This window comes from Drosophila takahashii, chromosome 3R (genome assembly GCF_030179915.1).
Source record: "Drosophila takahashii strain IR98-3 E-12201 chromosome 3R, DtakHiC1v2, whole genome shotgun sequence".
Lineage (NCBI taxonomy): Eukaryota > Metazoa > Arthropoda > Insecta > Diptera > Drosophilidae > Drosophila > Drosophila takahashii.
Genome location: NC_091681.1, coordinates 3,050,428 through 3,070,163, shown reverse-complemented (window position 1 = coordinate 3,070,163; position 19,736 = coordinate 3,050,428). Strand labels below are relative to the sequence as shown.

Genomic DNA, 19,736 nt, shown 5'->3' with positions numbered 1-19,736 from the left:
TAAAAAATGTTTTTGACAATTTTTAATTTCTAACTTGAGTTGTGGTTAACCGATTTCAACCATAAATGACTCATTTTACAGGTAATAGAATGCCCCTTCAACATTATTATACACTGCATTGAGTTCCATTCCTTAGTTTAGAAGCTACATTTCGTCAAAGTTGAAAAGTCATAAAACTAATTTCGGTTTTTAGGCGTGTATTTTTAACGATGCCATTTATGCGAGCATTTTTGCATTTTTTTCTCACTTTTACAACTTGGACGAATTGTGTTTTCCAAGCATTCTCCCTGGCCACACACCGACTATCAGATATCCGTTACTCAGCTAAAGGGTGTGCGAGGGAGAAGGATATATGAAACTTTGGTAATATTCTAGAAGAGGGACCTGTGCCCCAAAAACAACGAAAAAATTACCGTCGCTGGACCGCGATTTCTTAAGAATTTACGTGCGGAAGATTATCGGCGGAAAAGCATGGTTCCTTGCAATTGCATTTCAATGTTGCGTGCTACTTTGTTTTTATAGCAAAACGCGCAACTTTAAAATGAAATTGCAAGAGAATCATGCTTTTCCGACGATAGTCTTCCGCACGTAAATTCTTAAGAAATCGCGGTCCATCGATTTTAATTTTTTCCCGATTTTTGAAGCACAGGCCCCCCTTCTAGACTATTACCAAATCAAATAAAAACACCTCTTAACGAGGTAAAAAACTAGTGACGATCGCCCCTTCAACATACAAAAGTTCTGATATCATATTTTGTGACAAAAAATTATTACACTCGTCATTAAATAGACTTTCTAATATTTTCTCATTCACAGGCATTTTCTATTGCACCGTGCCGAACGAGAAAATATTAGAAAGTACACACAAAAAAAAACTTGGTAAAATCAACTGTAATAATTGTCAAACAGGAACCAACCAGCAAAATTGTCAATTCTACTAAGTAAATAGAAAACATGCAAACAACTGTTAACCGTTTTTTTCCTTACGCTCTACTCCCGAGAACAACCGAAAAATAGCATGCCCCTCGTTCTCTCTCTGCGCAGCACACTTCGTTTCCTTTCGTTTTGGTTTTCGGTTGAGCCTTTTACGTTAAGCTGTTCGTGAGACGCTCTGTTACGAAGCTCGTTCAATGAGAGATACGAATGTCGCTCGCACAGGGAGACTTATTAAAAGACCGATTGACTGAAAAAGTCATCGCAAAAAGTCTTTTCACTAATACAACTATACAATGTATTCCCTTTGAAAGTACGTGCAAGTAAAAAGGGAGAGCAATATCGCCCAAGCACGTTAACGTTAACACATGCGCAAAAGACTTTTTGAAACGTCGTTCAGGAGCAATCGGTCTGTAAGCGAGCCGAGCAAAAGAAAGCCGAAAAAACTGCTCGTCGGCTGAGTGCGAGCAAAATTTCTGTACGAACAATTCAAACGGTTGCTCTCTGATTGTTTGCTCAAAGTCTCAGAGAAAAACAGTTATTTGGGGACCGCACGAATCGGTCAACAGTTATTTGCGAGCTATGGTAAATAGTCATTTCAGAACAACAAAATACATTTTGGCTGTTAGTGGCTTTCATAATATATTATCACTAACGTTTAACATTTTTGGTTATTAGGAATCTCAAAATGCCTGGAAAAGGACTCTTAAATATTAAATAGAACAAAATCTTACTTTTCACAAAGTCATGGTTTTGTAATGGAATATTTAGGACTGTACGTAACTACTTGGGGAGGGGAAAATTTAGTGGTTTTTTATTCCACAATAAACAATTATACATAAAAGAACACTTTTGGAAAAAAAAGGCTAAAAGTTGCCACCAGAAGTGGGCTCAATCGGAGGACTTTCTTCATAAAGTCATACAAAATGTTCGAAAATAAGCATTATTTGGTTTAGGAATGGCTTCTTTACCATTGAAACCAGCCTAAATCACATCCTTAGTTGCTTGACACTAATCCTTTTGGAAATGCTTTGGACTTCCTCTAAAGAAGGACTCGCATGGATAAGATATTTTGAAAGGAATTCTTAAAATGAGGCACCCTCCCGGAGTCCACCATCCGTTCCTATGAGGCGATCAAGACGGCTATGCGTGAACATTTCACAGTAGGGACTCATACCGGTTACCACATCTTCCATAACCGTATGCAGGGCCCAAAAGAGACACTCGATGACTTCGATTTGGAACTAGAACGCCTTGGTCGAGCAGTTTTTGGCGAGCTGCCTGAGCTGACCTACAACAACATCATGGTGCAGCGGTTTATTGATGGGATTCGAGAGACAGCTTACCAAGTGCCGATTATTAGCAGTAACCCACGATCACTAATGGAAGCCCTCGATATGGCCATCCGCATAGAGGCACAATGTCGGCCATGACTGCTGAAACCCAACCGTCAGCGCCAAGAAGCGGTGGCCGAGGACCACGCGGGAATAGGCGTGCTAGTCCAGAGTCATCCCCACCTCCTGCTAACCAAGCGGGAAACTAAATGCTGCCAGCCTCTCGGGGCGGAGGTTGGCCACCAAACCCAACAGCCCCACAGACTTTTTGCCTGCCTTGGACCACCCCAACATCAACGACGAGTTTCATCCTTGGATGCAACGGGTACGTAGCACACCCCCAGCTTCAGTTTGGACGAGTGAACATGAGCCCACCACCTGTGATGCCTTGACGCACCTCACCGAGAGACCGCCGCTTACCGAGCAGCCTATGGCCCGACAGAGTCTTCCTCTTACGAGAGTTGAAGCCGTCCTGCCTCCCGGGCCCGTAATGCCGCCGCCCGGAGAGAGTGCCAACGGATTACAGGCTATCCCGGCCAACGCAAATTCACCACTACCCAAGTCCCTGGCAACTGGAAACTACGAACGAGTAAAGGGCCCCACGGTAAAGCCACCCACCACCAAGCAGTTCATTGCCGCACCAGCCGCTCCTTCAGAGGAAGTTGAAGCCGCCCGTGCCCAGCTGTTTGAAGAGCTGCCGCTCAGCGAACCCGTTTTGATGCCGCCGCTCAAGTGGGAGGAAGCGAAACCACGGCCAGAAGTCCGAGTTGCTGCCACCGCGGCCCATGCACTCGCCTGGCCACTAACCCCGCAACAAACCGCCGAACGCTGGGGAGGAAGTTTGGATCTACGCTCCCACTCGAAAAGTTGGAAGATGCCCGAAACTACAATCTGACTGGATTGGTCCAGCCACCGTCATCCGACGACATTCCGATCTGGTCTATGAAGTCCGTCTACCCGGCAAGCGTTCGACAAAGACCCTCCATGTCAACCGCCTGGTCAAGTATCAAGGACTAACTCGGCCAGGAGACTCGAGTCTAAGAGGGGGGTCCCAGCGGGAACATTCCTCTGGAAAATAACATATTTTCAAGAGGTTTCTCCATACAAGCGGAAGGGACAAAACCTCATTCACCCCTTACATTTCTTCCGTCTCTGGCATACAAGCGGAAGGGACAAAACCTCATTCACCCCTTACATTTCTTCCGTCTCTGGTTTCAAAATACACGGGGGTGACACAAAAAGTAAGGGGGAAATGAGGTTTCTATGTGGTTTTCCTAGGGAATTTACATTTTCCCTACACCGTCGCCTGCTGAAAGAAACAGGATTTCCAACACTTTCTGCTAAAAGGAACAGGATTTTCAGCACACAAAGAACCACCTTCTCACTTTCCCGGTGGGGTAGTGTAACGAAAGTTGGCGCCACAGTACTTGCCAAAGTGGCAACCCTGCACGACTGGTCACCCTAGGACCTGTAAAAAGCCGGTCAACAACTTTTGGGAGAATAGCTCACACTGATCGCCTTCTTTCTCGCCTTTCTTCTTCTTCCGACTAGGGACATTAACAAAAAATAGGTCAAGAAGAGTATCACAGGTGTTGGTAAAATGTGTAGGAGTGTATAAATTAACTGAAGTCAAGCCTACAGATTCGAAACTATCAAGCAGATGTTTTTCCCTTAAAATATTGCTATTAAAGTCGCCAGTAATAATAACATCTGTATATTCAACATATATTTCACGCAGAACATTTATTAAGGACGGAATTGGGTCTTGCAAAAAAAATTTCGATTTTTTTAAAAAAATGTTTTTTTGTACATTAACATCTTAAGATTATACAAAAAAAGTTTTAAGTCAATCGGACAAAAACTTTAGAAGTTATGCTCAATCTTGCTCCCTAACCTCGTAGACGTGCAACCACGTTTCAAAAGTCTGTGTTCATCGGCATTTCTAAACGGCTCAACCGATCGTTTTCAAATTTGTCGCATATGTTTCTGCATAAAAAAACCCCACCCCCTGGGGAGCGTTTTTCTTTATTTTTTAACTTTACAATTTTATTTTTAAGCCGAAAGTCAAATTTTTTAGGTGAAAAACACATTTTTGACTGAGGCCTATCGAAAAAAAAAATTTTTTTAAATAAGAAATTAAAAATAAAAGGATTCTTAGGGGGCGGGTTTTTTTTAATTCTTAAGCGAAATGTAAAAACAAAATGGAAATCCGATCATTTTTAGCGGAGGTACAGTGAACACCGCAAAACACCTTTTTTTAATGGTGTTTCAGCAATCGCTTTGCCACCGATATATTAGCCGATAGTATCGGTTATAAAAATTAGTGGATGTTAATTAAATGACACTAAATAAACACAAAAGGTTTGAATTAAATCCAAAAATATATATTCAATTTCGCTATCGATTGGATGCTTAAATTTATAGGTAGAATTCCATTTTTTGTTCACATAAATAGCGACACCACCAGCATGACTAAAACGATCTGCACGATAAACAAAATAGTCATTACAAGCAATAGACAAATCACTAAAATCGGGCAAGAACCAAGTTTCAGACACGCAAATAACATCAACATTAGACTGGACTCTGTGCATTAATATGAACGACCTTAATTCCTTTATTCTGCTTAACTAAAATTCTTATTAAACTCGCAGCTATGGAACTACCTATTTCAGTCTGGTCGAACACGTTGAGGACTTACTGGGAAGCGCGCTTTAGTAAAAAAGATAAATTTAGGAGATAACGAGGTATAACATATTTGTTAAGTTGTGTCCCCTTCTGCCGGCAGCTCGGAGCTAGCGTCCGTTAGCGTCGCGGGGCAGTTCCGTACTCCAAATGCCCTTTCCCTCTCTCTCCAGTAGTAGCGAAAGCTCCCTTTTGCCCAAATTCTCTGCCGGTATTGGCACCGTGTTGCCAGATCGTCAATTTGAACATACCGCCCGCCAATGCTAGACCATAGCATGAAAGTATCCTGAGTGTCCTGAGCTGTACCTAGAATCTGGGAGGAGAAAGAACAGGGGATTTGTGTGCGTAAGCGCGAGCGACTAGAGCTGTTTTGAGAGACGCTATTCTGGTATCGGCAAACGACAGATTTTCGACACCGAACGCTTCAGCTGTGGGTTTTCCTGGGTTTTTAACGTCACCACGCGAACCAAGCCATCCTGACCCGGGTGAAGCTCGATAATCCTTCCGAGCAGTCACTGCGCTGGGGGGAATCTATCGTCCTTGACGAGTACAAGCTCGTCCAACTTTAAGTTTTCCGAACTTTGGGACCATTTTGGACGCTGCTGCAAATGGCTAAGCCAGTCCCTACTCTAGTCGTCCCAAAATGGCGCAGCATTAATTGCTGAAGCAGAAACTGTTCCCTAAACTTGGAAGAGGCTGGTCGCAAACATAGAGTCGCTGATTAAGAAATGGGCCGGAGTAAGCACATCTTGAGTTAAGGCACGCTTCTATGCTGACTAACACCGTGGTCATCTCCTCGTAGGTAAGCCTTCGGTCCGCGATCACGCGCCTGAGATGGTGCTTGACCGACTTGACGTTTGCCCACCATAGTTAGGCGACTAAGGCGGACTAAAATGCCAAGTGACTCGTAGCTGGGACCGCTTCGGAGCGATGAGTGTCTCATAGTCATCGCAAAATTGCTTCACCAAACCTTTAAGTTGACGGTCTGCTCCCACAAAGTTGGTTCCGTTATCGCTATAAAGATGCTGGACCATCCCTCGACGCCCCGTAAACCGGTCGAATGCCCGTAAGAAGTGCTCTGTGGTGAGCCCGGTTACCAGCTCCAAATGAACTGCTTTCGTTGCGAGACAGATGAACACTGCAATGTAGCCTTTGTAGGTGCTCGACCCCCGAATCCGCGCCGCTCTGAGCTCAATGGCTCCGGTATAATCGACTCCTGTAGTGACGAAAGGCCTCTGCGGCGGGTTGACTTGGTAAAGAGGCAGGTCTCCCATGAGCTGCGACGAGATGGTTGGGTTGGCGCGAAAACACCGAACGCATTTCCGTGTCACTCGCTGTACGGATCGTTTTCCGGCGATAATCCAGAATCGCTGGCGTGTATGAGCTAAGGTCAGCTGCGCCCCTCCGTGAAGCGTAGCTCGATGAGAATGGTTAATCACCAGATCGGTAAAATGATGGGTACTGGGTAGAATAATGGGGTGGCGCCTGTCCGGCGGCAACGCAGAGAACCTAAGACGACCTCTTACCCGCAGCAGTTTGCTCTGGGAAGGGAGCGGCTTTAAGCATTTTACAGATCGAAGGTCCGCCGCGCACGATTCCTTCCGAACCATCCGTACGATACAAAACATGGCGTCGTCGAATTCGGATTTGCTCAAGGATCCTGCGCGTCGGCTCGGTTTGTGCGAAGCGTTGAACACGAAACGCCTTAGGTAGGCGACCACTCGAACGGCTCGTCTATACGTGGAAAAACGGATGATGAATGAAGGGACTGGAAAGGCGTGGTGCATCCGGAGCTTATCCGTTTTCGCTTCCAACGCTGGCTCGGTATGTAAAATCACGCTGGGAAACTGCTTCGGCCAAGAATCTCGCTCGAGCGACAACCAGCATGGCCCTCTCCACCGCAGGGTAAAGTTCTGCAATTCTTTAGGTGTCAGTCCTCTGGTCGCGCAGTCCGCTGGGTTGTCTTCCACCTTTGTACGTCTCCAGCCAACCAGTGCATGACGATAGTGGCGTACGTCCAATAGAAAGTCTCCACCGGAACTACGCCCAATTGAACCGCTGTGGATAGCCATGTGACAAGCTTGACTGCTAGTACCGCTCCGCTTAGTTCCGCCCAGGGTATGGTTAACAGCTTGACTGGCGTGACCTTTGTCTTGGCCGCAAGCAAGGTCGTGCTAACGGTCCCGATGACGTGCTCGACTCGCATGTAAACAGAGGCAGCATAAGACGACGTTACAATATTAACTATTTTAATTATTTAGTATATTTAGCAAATAATATAGTTAATATACAAATACATGTATAAATACTTATTATTAATTTTTACAGGGTAGGTTTAATTTTCAAACTTTAGCTACCTTAGATGTATATTTAAATATAATAAAAGAACGTTTTATGTAATTTTATGTATGAAAATAAAATTTGGTTTAACGATTTAAATTTGATTTGATCAGCGCGCGCTTCTGTTTGGAAAGAAAAGCGCGCCAACCTTTTTTGTTTCCCCTTTGTGTTTTTTGGTTTGCTAAATAATTAAAATCGTTTATAATAATATAATTTTATATAGCGTTACTATAATACGTATAATATAAAAATACATATTTTTAAATCCATATATTTGAAACACAATAAATATACAAATATTCAACCTGTTCAATCGCAATATTTCTGAGGCTCCTAAAAATCGTTTACACGTCGCACGCCGAATACCCTAATGACAATTATTCCAATGTGAAGTAATGTATGAAATAAATTATGGATCTTTATATACGTACATATATTTGGTCATTACTAAAAAATACACTACATTCGAATAATTATCATAAAAGGCATTACAAATAAGTGTTTTAAGTAATGTTATAATTTTAAAATCAAGAGTATATTAAGGGGTTATATACAGTTGTACCGCAAAAAAAAATGAAATTTTTTAGTACCACAGATATTTTTGCCATTAATAAATATACGCCTCCGGATGCTATCTTCAACTCAAATTCTGCATTTCAGTGACACTTGAAATGTGTTTAATCTTTACCAGTGGTAAATGGTGTGAGATGTTCATTAAATGGTTGTATAAATAGTACTTCAGTACTAACTTAGTTATTTAACTTAATCAAAATATTTCATTTATTTCAGCCAGGCCAATTGAGACTTCTTGGGCCCAGAAGTGTTGCGCCTGCGTTTCTCATATTTTATTTTTTCTTCTCATAGTTTTTGATATACAGTTGCGAAAAAAATAATAGCACCACTTCGTCACAGGTTCTTAATATTAAAGAAATATGTGAAAAACTGGGATTTTTATATAAGAAGTGTTTTTTATTATCTTGATTAGTATTCCACCTATTTGAAAAAATTGATACGGGTATCGAAAATATTGTCTACATATAATTTTTTCAGATTTTAAGAAAAAAAGTCAAAAAAAGGCCGAAAAAAATAATAGCACCACTTCCGTTTTCTTTAAATAAAACGTTACGATGCGCTAATATTCTTGTGTATAAAGGATATATTTTATGAGATTTGACTAAAACTAACTTCTCCTGATATCCAGACATCAAATTGATTACCATTTGGCAATACAACGACATGTGGAAAATTTTCCCAGTCGGAAAAGAAAAATATTCAAAAAAGAAACATATTGGATGGAAAACGGTCATGAAAACCGGTTCGATTGGTTAGGTTTTGGATCATCTTCATTAAGAATGTCATAAACTTTGAAGGATAACACAGAAAAACCGAGTCCTGGCCCATTTTTCCTTCCAAAATGTTATATTACAAAGCACAAAGAATCTTATCAGGGCCAAAACAAAACTAAAACACGTGCTTAAAATAATAGCGAATATTTTAATAATTGGATAATGTTTCAATAAACAAATTTATAAAACATGCACTTAAAAAAAAAATCCTATCCGAAATGCGAAACACATTTACAAGGGCATAGGGCTCGTCATAAAAAGTTACAAATGAATGCCCGCAAAACTTATCAGAATGTGTGAAGGCAAAGTTAAATTGGGTAAGAAGAAATCCATTTTATAAGGGGCTGTCCATATATTACGTAATCACGTTTTTGGTGATTTTTGACCCCCTCCCCCCCCCTGGTGATCAAACGTAATCATTCAATAAACAACCCCCCCCCCCCCCCCCAATGATTACGTAATCCCAAGAATAAAATTTTTTTTGTTTTAATCTGTGGATTCAAACGGAGATGCAACCCAATCTTATATATTGTTTATAAATGGAGTTTGGTATGACACATTCGGTTCGTCTACGCTGAAATTATCTCCAACATACTCTTCGTCAAGCCATTTCAGGTCTTCGCGTCCTTCGTGTGATTGAACCACTAAACATTTTCTTTTTCGCCGCCCAGCCACTAAAAAAATTTTTTCTCTGCTTTCCTATCTAAGTTTGTAGATATAATTAAAGGAAAAAAGTTTTTAAATAAATTCTTTAAATAAAAAAATTTATATAAAATGATTACGTAATCATTGTGCAAGACCCCCCCCCCTCCCCATGTAATCAAACATAATCATTTCAATGACCCCCTCCCCCCCCCTAGGTGATTACGTAATATATGGACAGCCCCTAAGTCATGTGTCTTCTAAACACCTAAATTGACCAAAAACACGGTACCAAAACATCCATTTATTGAGCATGGACCTAGTATTAACATAGGCTTGTTTTTCCTTCTTGAAGTAAGATCAATACGGATGAATACATCGTTCATGAATCATCCTATGATGTAAATAGTAATACGGTAGTAATTCGTAGCTTAAACTGAATACAAAATACTTCTTAAATGAATCTTTGACCAATAAAATCCGGCCAGGATCACGGTCAGGATAGCAAAGAAAGTGTTTGAAAGTACTCAGTAAGCAATATACATTGACTTGTGTACTCGCTTGACCATAACACAACCAAAAATATTCGAGTTTTTTTTTTAAAGACAGTTTATACAGTTAATCTAAAACGTCTTAAATCATTTCCGAACAAAATTTGAAAATATATCATGACTTTTGGGCCCCAATTCCTTTATAGGTAGGGTCCTGACTTGTTTAATCGATAGTAAGTCATTATATCCAAAAATCGCAAAAGATTTACACTTTAAACTTAGATTTACTTGTTAGCTACCGCCAACTAAAGATTAAGTTACCCATTTGTCATTTTTCTACCTTTTATTCTATTTTTAGAGAAGTGGTGCTATTATTTTTTTCGTACGTTTTTCCAGTTTTGCATAGATTTTCTTAAATAAGTTCAGAAACCTTTTATAAAGCTAACATTTTTTTTCATATTCAAATTATGTTTAGTCATACTATTTCAAACCCGTTTTGAAAAGTTAAAAAAGTTAAAAAATGTGAGTAGGGTGACTAGTTAAAGTTTTTTTGGGTTAGTGGTGCTATTATTTTTTTCACAGCTGTAGATACCCGACATAAAACAACTGAACAGAGGGTAAATGATCGGCCATGGCAAACCAGGCATAATTTCTGGAGAGATCCTTTAATTTTGTGCGGAGGCCTAATAATGGTAATTACTCTTATTATTATTCCTGGTCTTACATTCATATCTTAATTATTTTTGATATTTTCAGAAGACAGACAAGACATGGATACCTCAGAACTGCATTCGGCCAAGCAAAACCCGGGAATGCTTCAGGCATTAAAAATTTTTAGTTTCAATACTTCGATTGTAAATATTATTAATAAATACACAAACAAATATTACAAAAAAAAATTATTTTTATTGGAAAATCAGATACTGCAAAGCAGTGCAAAACCAAACCAAAACTGCGAGGGTCTGGAAAAACCAAAACTGGGAGGGTGTAGAAAAGCAGATATTGCAAGTGGAGGAAAACCATAACTGATTATGTATGGAAAATCTATAATGCGGGAAGTTGAAAAACCAGTGGATTTTGGCCCGCATTCTTCTGCCAGAGATCCAGATAGAAACCTCATTTTCCCCTTACTTTTTGTGTCACCCCCGTGTATTTTGAAACCAGAGATGGAGGAAATGTAAGGGGTGAATGAGGTTTTGTCCCTTCCGCTTGTATGGAGAAACCTGATGAAAATATGTTATTTTCCAGAGGAATTTTCCCGGTGGGTAATTCTCTTATAATTTAATTTCAAAGTTGCGTGTTTTGCTATTAAAAAAAGTACAATTTTCAGAAGGTCATTTTGCTCAGTTTGACTGCAATCTGGTTCATCAAACTCTCGCCTACAAACCGACCATGAAGACAACCAATACTGCGACCATGACCAATAGTTCTACCAACCTGCAGAAGTCATAAGAAAAAAAATAAAGACCATGTGTTATCATATGGAACCATCTACTATTTCCACCCCAGAAGTAATGTTTGAAGTTTAGCTAAATACCACGAAGATTAAAGATCAACAAAATATTTTGTAAGGGAAACGCGTTGGGCATGACAGTTAAAGAGCCGGAAAATTTCGAACATCTGACAACAAAATACATAAAATAAAAAATTCTAGACCTGCCGTATTTTTAATATCAAACGTGGGAAACTTCATGTAATCTTATGGCAGATTTGCTACATTTGCCACACTTGCCAGGACTGGTGAATACCCTAATTGTGTTAAGAAATAAAAAAGTAGTTGTTGCTGATTATGAATTGTGGTGTAGCTTGAGAAAAACCAATTCAATCTTGATGTTTGGTTTTGGGTTTCCAATATTTAATGAAAGGTTAAAACATATTATTCCCCGTGGACCGCGATTTTTTAGGATTATCATAATACAAAAACACATGTTCATGATCCATGGTCATGAGAGTTCTTAAGAAATCGATGTACATCGAGGATCAATTTTTCACGGTTGTGGAAACTGGTTCCCTATAATACCAAATTACTCGTATTTCTGGAATTTTAAATTTCGTCTTATTTTGACAAAAAGGGAAAAGTGTTCATAATTAGTATTACTTACATATGGGCATTTCCAGGAAAATGATTGCACAATGATTACGTAATCATTTTATATCATAGCTCGCAAATAACTGTTGACCGATTCGTGCGGTCCCCAAATAACTGTTTTTCTCTGAGACTTTGAGCAAACAATCAGAGAGCAACCGTTTGAATTGTTCGTACAGAAATTTTGCTCGCACTCAGCCGACGAGCAGTTTTTTCGGCTTTCTTTTGCTCGGCTCGCTTACAGACCGATTGCTCCTGAACGACGTTTCAAAAAGTCTTTTGCGCATGTGTTAACGTTAACGTGCTTGGGCGATATTGCTCTCCCTTTTTACTCGCACGTACTTTCAAAGGGAATACATTGTATAGTTGTATTAGTGAAAAGACTTTTTGCGATGACTTTTTCAGTCAATCGGTCTTTTAATAAGTCTCCCTGTGCGAGCGACATTCGTATCTCTCATTGAACGAGCTTCGTAACAGAGCGTCTCACGAACAGCTTAACGTAAAAGGCTCAACCGAAAACCAAAACGAAAGGAAACGAAGTGTGCTGCGCAGATAGAGAACGAGGGGCATGCTATTTTTCGGTTGTTCTCGGGAGTAGAGCGTAAGGAAAAAAAACGGTTAACAGTTATTTGCATGCTTTGTTTTATATGTATTTTTTTATTAAAAGAATTTATTTAAAAATTTTTTTCTTTAATTAGGCTTGGCGGCGAAAAAGAAGAGAGAAGGATGGGAAGAATGGCTTGACGAAGAGTATGTTGGAGATAATTTCAGTGTAGACGAACCGAATGTGTCATACCAAATTCCATTTATAAAGAATATTAAAGATTAGCTTGCATCTCCGTTTGAATCCGCAGATATTTTTTTCTTGGTATTACGTAATCATTGGGGGGGGGGGGAGTTGTTTATTGAAAAATTACTTTTGATCACCAGGGGGAGAGGGGGTCAAAAATCACCAAAAACGTGATTACGTAATTTATGGACAGCCCCTTACTTTAAATGCGTTCTTCGCGAAACTATGTTGTCCTCAGCTGCGTGTATCTCAAAAAGTAATGCTTCGATCATCATGCTGCTTTTACAGAAATGTTTGTAATGAAATTGCCCACTATCTGAACCTACTTTATGTACAAATTTGTACGTTTAAGTATTTTTTGTAAAACAAACACAACAAGAAAAATATGAAAAAAATTAATTTTCGACTTTGAAAGAGTGCCCCAATCATAGTTTTTGAGATATTCTATGTAAGTAAGGTTCAGACAGTTTCTACATTATTTCTAAACAAAATAAATTTGGTTTCATAAAAAGCGGATCTACACAGCGACCTGTGGACGATCTGCAGCTGGACTACTTTTATTAAAAAAGGCTTGACAAAGAAATTCCCACGTCCGCCATTTTAAAAGATAAAAAAAATTAAAATTGGTTTAAATTATATAAGAACTATGTAATCAACATGCCAAGTTGCAAACTTCCAGCACAAACCCTTATTGTTTAAAAAAATCATGAAAAACTTGACAAATTTACAGTTCTATATGTATCTCCCCCCTTAAAATTGTTTCAATATGCGTTTACTCTACGAGTAACGGGTATAACAATTGTTCGTGAACTTTGCGTTATAATTTGAAATTTGTTGGATAGTGTAAGGCGGGAGCGGGAGCGCAATAAAGCATTCAATCGCTCTCTGGAATTTGCCCCGTCCCTCGCATTGTAGTTAAGATAGGCTTAAACGTTCTACAATGGAATTAAAACAAGAGAAAACGCTATTTAATACCCGACTATTTAATACCCGTCACTCAGCTAAGGGAGTGCAAGGGAGAAGGATATATAACATTATTTTGATTGCGCATATCTTTTTAATGAATGGTCCGATTTAAAAATTTGATAGGTATAAATATACACAACAAAATTGCATTTATACTTCTCGGAAATCTTTAAAGGTATGGGCGCCAGACACATTTTAAAATCGTCAGTGGGCGATTGTGGGCGTTAAAGGGGCGTGGCACTCGGCTAAAATAAACTTGTGCTAAAATAAATGTGTGGGAAATCTCAACCTTCTAGCTTTTGTAGTTTCCGAGATCTCAGCGTTCATACGGACAAACAGACAAACGGACATGGCTATATCGACTCGGCTAGTGACCCTGATCAAGAATATATATACTTTATAGGGTCGGAAATGCTTCCTTCTAGCTGTTACATACTTTTGCACGAATACAATATGGGCACTTCCAAAAAAAAGTCCACCAAGCCAAAAACCTTGAAACTTGAATAAAACATATTTCCACATGATTTTGCCCCCATATTAGTTTCTAATCAGTTGGATACTGAGCTTAACTACAAATTTGGAGTATAGTTTGATTATTTTTATGAAAAACCCCACCAATATACGCAAAAATCAGTTTTTGGCTATTTTTTTTGTTATTTTTTGGACCTGTCTTCTGTTGTAAATTTATCCTATAGGAATGCTAATATGTGACAGTTTTCTGTACTGAGTGCTTCATTCACATGCTAAACTATTAAGTTAAAAGCAAAACATCCAGCAATTGAAAAATAGAGGTAAAGAAATCCGCTTTACAAAACAGTCGGAAAAAATGTCCCGAGCGACATGTCCCGAGCGAATGTGGTTGAAACTGCATAAAAAAAAACGGCAAAGAATTTTTGAGTAAAACCAAAAGTATTTCACAACGACATGTTTAATCAACATTCTAAAAAAAATCGCATTCAAATATTCCATCAGAATTTGCTAATTTCTGGTGTTGTATGAACTTCCTCGAAATCCACTTCTATTTTTGTCCCGAGCGAATACTGCAGTTTTTTACCGATATCTTAAAAGCTAAAAGTGGCACAAAATTAAGATTTTTACCAAAAATAGAGCTTGGGAAGAGTGAAAAGAAAAGCCCATAATTAAAATTAAAATCCATTGTTTTACAATTTTTTTTCAACTTTAAAGGTGTGCAAATGTCCCGAGCGACATTTTGGAAGTGCCCATATACCCTTTTACTCTACGAGTAACGGGTATATTTAGTAACTAAGATCTCATGAAGTTGATCTTGCGCTCTTGTATTAAAAATAGCTTTCGCTTCCTCGCACTCGCGTGAACCACTATTTCAACCTTAAAACTCATATAATGGCTCTAGAAGAGTTTAAATAAATGTTGAGGTTTTTGTAAAAAAAATTTAACCAATCAAATGTGGCTTTAAATCATATTTAAAAAAAACGATTTCACCTAAAATCCGATGTCTAGTAATGATTAAGGGGGGTAGGGTCTTTGGCCCCAAAAAATCGACCAACTTTGCTATTTTTTCTATAAATACTGGTTGGATGGATTTAATTCAAACCATTTGTATATTATTAAGTGTCATTTATGTAACATCCACAGACTCACAATCGGTTCAACAGGACTTAGATTCGTTGAGCTCTTGGTGTAGCCGAAATGCGCTCCCTCTTAACATAAACAAGTGCTTCTATGTTACTTACAGTAAATATGTATACAATTTCTTCACATCTTATAATATTAATGGTCAACCTTTACAGCTGCGGCCGGAATCCTTGGATCTAGGTGTGATGTTTGACTCGAAATTTAAGTTCTCAGCACACTTCGATTACATCTTGCCCAGAGCCTATGCCATGTTTGGATTTGTGAAAAGGAACGCTTCGCTATTCACTGATCCCTACACCAGACTTGCGCTTTACTTTGCATTTGTCCGGTCTAAGCTAGAATATGCCGCTTTTTACTAGCACTCATGGAAATAGAATAGAGCGGCTACAGAAACAATTTCTGAAATTTGCTCTATTGCCACTAAGATTGTTAGACCCTGTTCCTTCTTATCACCAGCAATGCAAGCTTGTTCGTCTACCATCCCTTGCGCATCGTAGAAATATCCTGGTCATTTGCTTTATCTTTGATTTGGTGAATGGTGGTATCGACTGTCCTGAGCTTGGTTTTAACGCTCCTTCTAGGCAACTGCGGAATTTTGATCCCATTTTTCTTGAGCTGAGGCGGACTAATTATTCCCAAAATTAGTCTCTCTATAGGGCTTTATCTGAGTTTAACGCACTTCCAGCTGATATGCAATTAGACTATTTCCCAAATAAAACCATTTTGAAACATAGGTTAATTAATTATTTTGTAAATGTTAGCACGTAATATAATTTGTTGGATTGTATAAGTAGCCAGTTAAGGTATATCCGTTGGCGAAATAAATAAATGAACATTTTCTACATTTCGATAGGTATAAATATACACAACAACAATAAATATACACAAATCGTTAGTGGGCGATTGTGGACGTTTGAGGGGCATGACGCCCGGAGGAAATAAACTTGCGCTGCATAGGAATCTCAAGAATATGTGTGGGAAATCTCAACCTTCTAGCTTTTGTAGTTTTTCTTTGAGTCACAACTGAACTCAGCATCTTAAGGGGTTATGTACAGTTGTGATAGGGGGCTGTCTCTCTTTATTTGCTGCCCACCATTTTAGAATATTTTTTAATAATATTTTTTTATGAAAAAATTTTAATAAGTACCCAGAAACATGTACTAAACAACGCCGGCAAAACATTTTTAATAAGTATTAAATAATAAAAATGTTATGGCCAAATTCCAGGATCGTCTTATTTCGATGGTGACTTGCGGTGGACATCATGTCCCAAGAACGGTTCATCTCAAATCCCCAATTCAAAAAAATTTCGTTAGTATATTGTATTGCCTAGTCCCTGAACGAAGGATTTGTAAAAATTTCGATTTAAAAAAAATGGAGACGGTTTTAACAAAAAATGTACTGTCTCAAGGTATAAAATTTAGGATTTTATGCTCTAAAAAAAAGTTTTCAAAAAAATTGAAAATCCTTCGCTCAAGGACTAGCTATTGTTATAATAAATAAGTGGCCAAAATTTTGTGTCGATCAGATTAATTGTTTTTTAGTAATCGTGTCCACCGCAAAGGTAATTTCGAAAAAACAAGATTATGAGATAATCGCGTTTAAAGTTTCAAGTTTGTAACGGCCGATGTGCAGGTAGTGCGCTATAAATAGCTTCGGTTCTAATGCTCCGATCGTTCTAAATTTTTGTAAGAGTATTCTTAACAGTATATACTTAAGGAATATGCAATAAAAAAAATCGATTTTTTCATCTATCACAACTGTATATAACCCCTTAAGATACTTTTTAAAACTGTCAAAGTATAAAATTAAGTCTACGGCATCTAGATGAATCTGAAATATGCGTAATAAACTTTGAAGCCGTTGCGCACCGCCTAAAACCAATTATTTTTTTACTTTTTCTTTTTTTAATGGATTAAGGATACAAAAAGGCTATATATGAAGGGGTGAGAGCATGGCCTTAGAAATTTCATACAAAATAAGCCCACCCTACTGAACATACATAGAGAAATGTATATGTTTACCCCCATTCTGTAGGATGCCTTGACAACATTTAGGAGTAGATAATGAAATAAAAAAAAACGGTTTTATTTGTATAATAAATCCAATAAAAAATATCCTCATGAAATCGCTTTAAACCGAAATTAAAGAATATAATAAACAATAGATTCAATGAATATTTAAAATTAGTTCAATTTAAGATTTAATTCTCAGAATTTTTTTTTCATCATAGAAATTGTAAAAATTTTGGGAGTTTCAACTTTGGCGTCGAATTCCAAAGACATAGACAATTGTTCACGATAGGGACTATTTTTTAGTAGTGCCGTGATGTATTGAGAGTAGGTCCTACCGAAAATAATAAAGGTTAGTCCAATTATATAGGCCACGTAATTCAAAATGTCGGCAAACATCGGTTTTTTGTATTCTTAGCTATACCGCGGAACCTGTAGGTGATGGAAAATAATTTTGTATGGGACTTTTACTCAGGAGCACCCAAATATCATGGAAAACTTGAAATGGTTCGTGGTAATTTCACAAAGTTTAATTTTGTGTTCCTTTTATTAAATCTATAACTTTTTCTATTTTATGTTTAAGTAACTTAACTTATTTATTAAAAATAATTTGTTTTAAAATATGTAAATGAAAATGTTTTTAGTTTGGTGAACGCACAATTGCAAGATATAATCTTCCCATTTCTTTAGTAAAGTGATTAATATTTAGAACTAGCTCCCCTCATTAAATTTCTCAAAAACTCTGGTAGTGGCACTCTTTCAAAGTCAAAAATTATTTGTTGTCCTATTTTTATACCTTTGTAGAGGGTATTATAATTTCAGTCAGATGTTTGCAACGCAGTAAAGAAGACGTTTCCGACCACATAAAGTATATATGTCCGTCTGTCCGTTTCTATGCGAACTAGTCTCTCAGTTTTAAAGCTATCGCGATGAAACTTTCCGGAAAGTCTTTCTATTGCAGGTAGTACATATTTCGGACCGAGCCGGACCGGACCACTATATTTTAAGGCTCCCATAGGAATATTCAAACAAATATAAGAAAATTCATTGTAACTTTGTAGGAAGTAGGCGTTTTGATTCTTGACTACTTAAAAACAAAATTTAAATAGAAACGCTGAGTCTGGAATCCCTGGAACTGCACCGAGGGAGCATTAAACTATAGATATTTACTTTATCTGCAAGGGTATAAAAGCTTCGGCTGGCTAAAGGTATCTTCCTTTCTTGTTTTTTTTGTTTTTGCCTAACAAAAAAAAACGAAACGTACAAAACTTCTACATGAATTAGGTCCAGAAAGTGGGCAATTTCATTACAAACATTTCTGTAAAAGCAGCATGATGACCGAAGCATTACTTTTTGGGACACACGCAGCAGAGAAAAACATGGTTTCGAGAAAAACGCATTTAAAGGAATAAAATATATCTACTGCACAAGGAGGTTGGTGCCGTCATCCTGGTAGAAATGCCAAAATAGCTCGAATTTCTTCGTGAAACTGTTAAAACACATTCTTAAAGAGTTATTCTAACAATTGAAATAATAAAAAATAAATGAATTTTATTTACGTCTATATGTATCTTTCTCTTAAATATATTAAATTATAATCCAAACTTACTCAGCAACATCGGGTTCGCAATCATCACCACATATAGTAGCCGGTGATTTATTATCTGAACATTGGGCAGGCTCTATCCTGAGTTGGTTGACCTAAAATATAAAATAAACCATTATTATATAAATAATTTTATTGCAACACGTAATACCAGCTTCGATACTTCCTGGTCTTCAGCTTTTTTAACCCAATCACCCATAATAAAGCGTTTAAAAAATAAATTGCTGCCAAAATAATTAGTTATTATTCCCCTAGAAGAGTGACCATGTGGTCTTTCCGAAAAATCTCTTAAGAAATTCATCGTTTTAATGGTATATTAAAAAAGTTTAATAGCTTGTTCAGACAGGCGGCTCTTCTGCAACAACGACGAATTCCAGAACAGCGATTTTATTTGGTCTGCCTGACTTAAGGGAAAGAAAAAATTTGTTTATCTTAAGCACACAACCGCTTTATATCGCTGTTGCAATTTTAAGCATCTTTTTGATCTTAAAGAGAATAAACGGCACCAACAAATTCAAAGCTAGTTATTTACAATTTGTGAACTATTATAAACTAAGCTACAAAACGTTACAAGCACATTGAATTATAAGTATTTTCTTGTAATGCGAGGATGCAGAAAAAATAATAATGAACGGTAGCATGTGATATGTTTTCAAAACCAATAACAATTTGAACTCTAACGTGCGGAATGATTTTGGAGGCAAATGATTTCGTTATAGTTATTCACAAATTGTCGAAAAATGAGAATTCCATTCAGCCAACATTCACGCCAGAACAACATCCGCAAACTAGAAACTGTAGAAACAGGAGATTCGAAAATACATATCACCACTTACAGTAAATTTTAAGCTTGCGACCTGTGTGTTTAACATTTTGAAAAAAATGTAATTG

At 37.9% G+C, this 19,736-nt stretch overlaps 1 protein-coding gene across 3 annotated transcripts in view; it reads right to left on the bottom strand.

Annotated features, from left to right (window-relative positions):
• Dbp80 (putative ATP-dependent RNA helicase Dbp80) overlaps positions 1-19,152 on the bottom strand; it is a 254,168-nt gene extending 235,016 nt beyond the window's left edge. For 2 of the 3 annotated variants that reach the window (XM_070216341.1, XM_070216343.1), the window contains exons 1-2: positions 18,997-19,151; positions 18,849-18,940 (exon numbers count right to left, since the gene is read on the bottom strand). In XM_070216341.1, coding sequence (XP_070072442.1) covers positions 18,849-18,940; positions 18,997-19,146 — 242 coding nt within the window. In that variant the 5' untranslated portion in view covers positions 19,147-19,151. Of the gene's footprint in view, positions 1-18,848; positions 18,941-18,996 lie in introns of all 3 variants that reach the window. The other variant, XM_070216342.1, reaches the window with a different exon arrangement.
• Between the last annotated feature and the right edge of the window lie 584 nt (positions 19,153-19,736).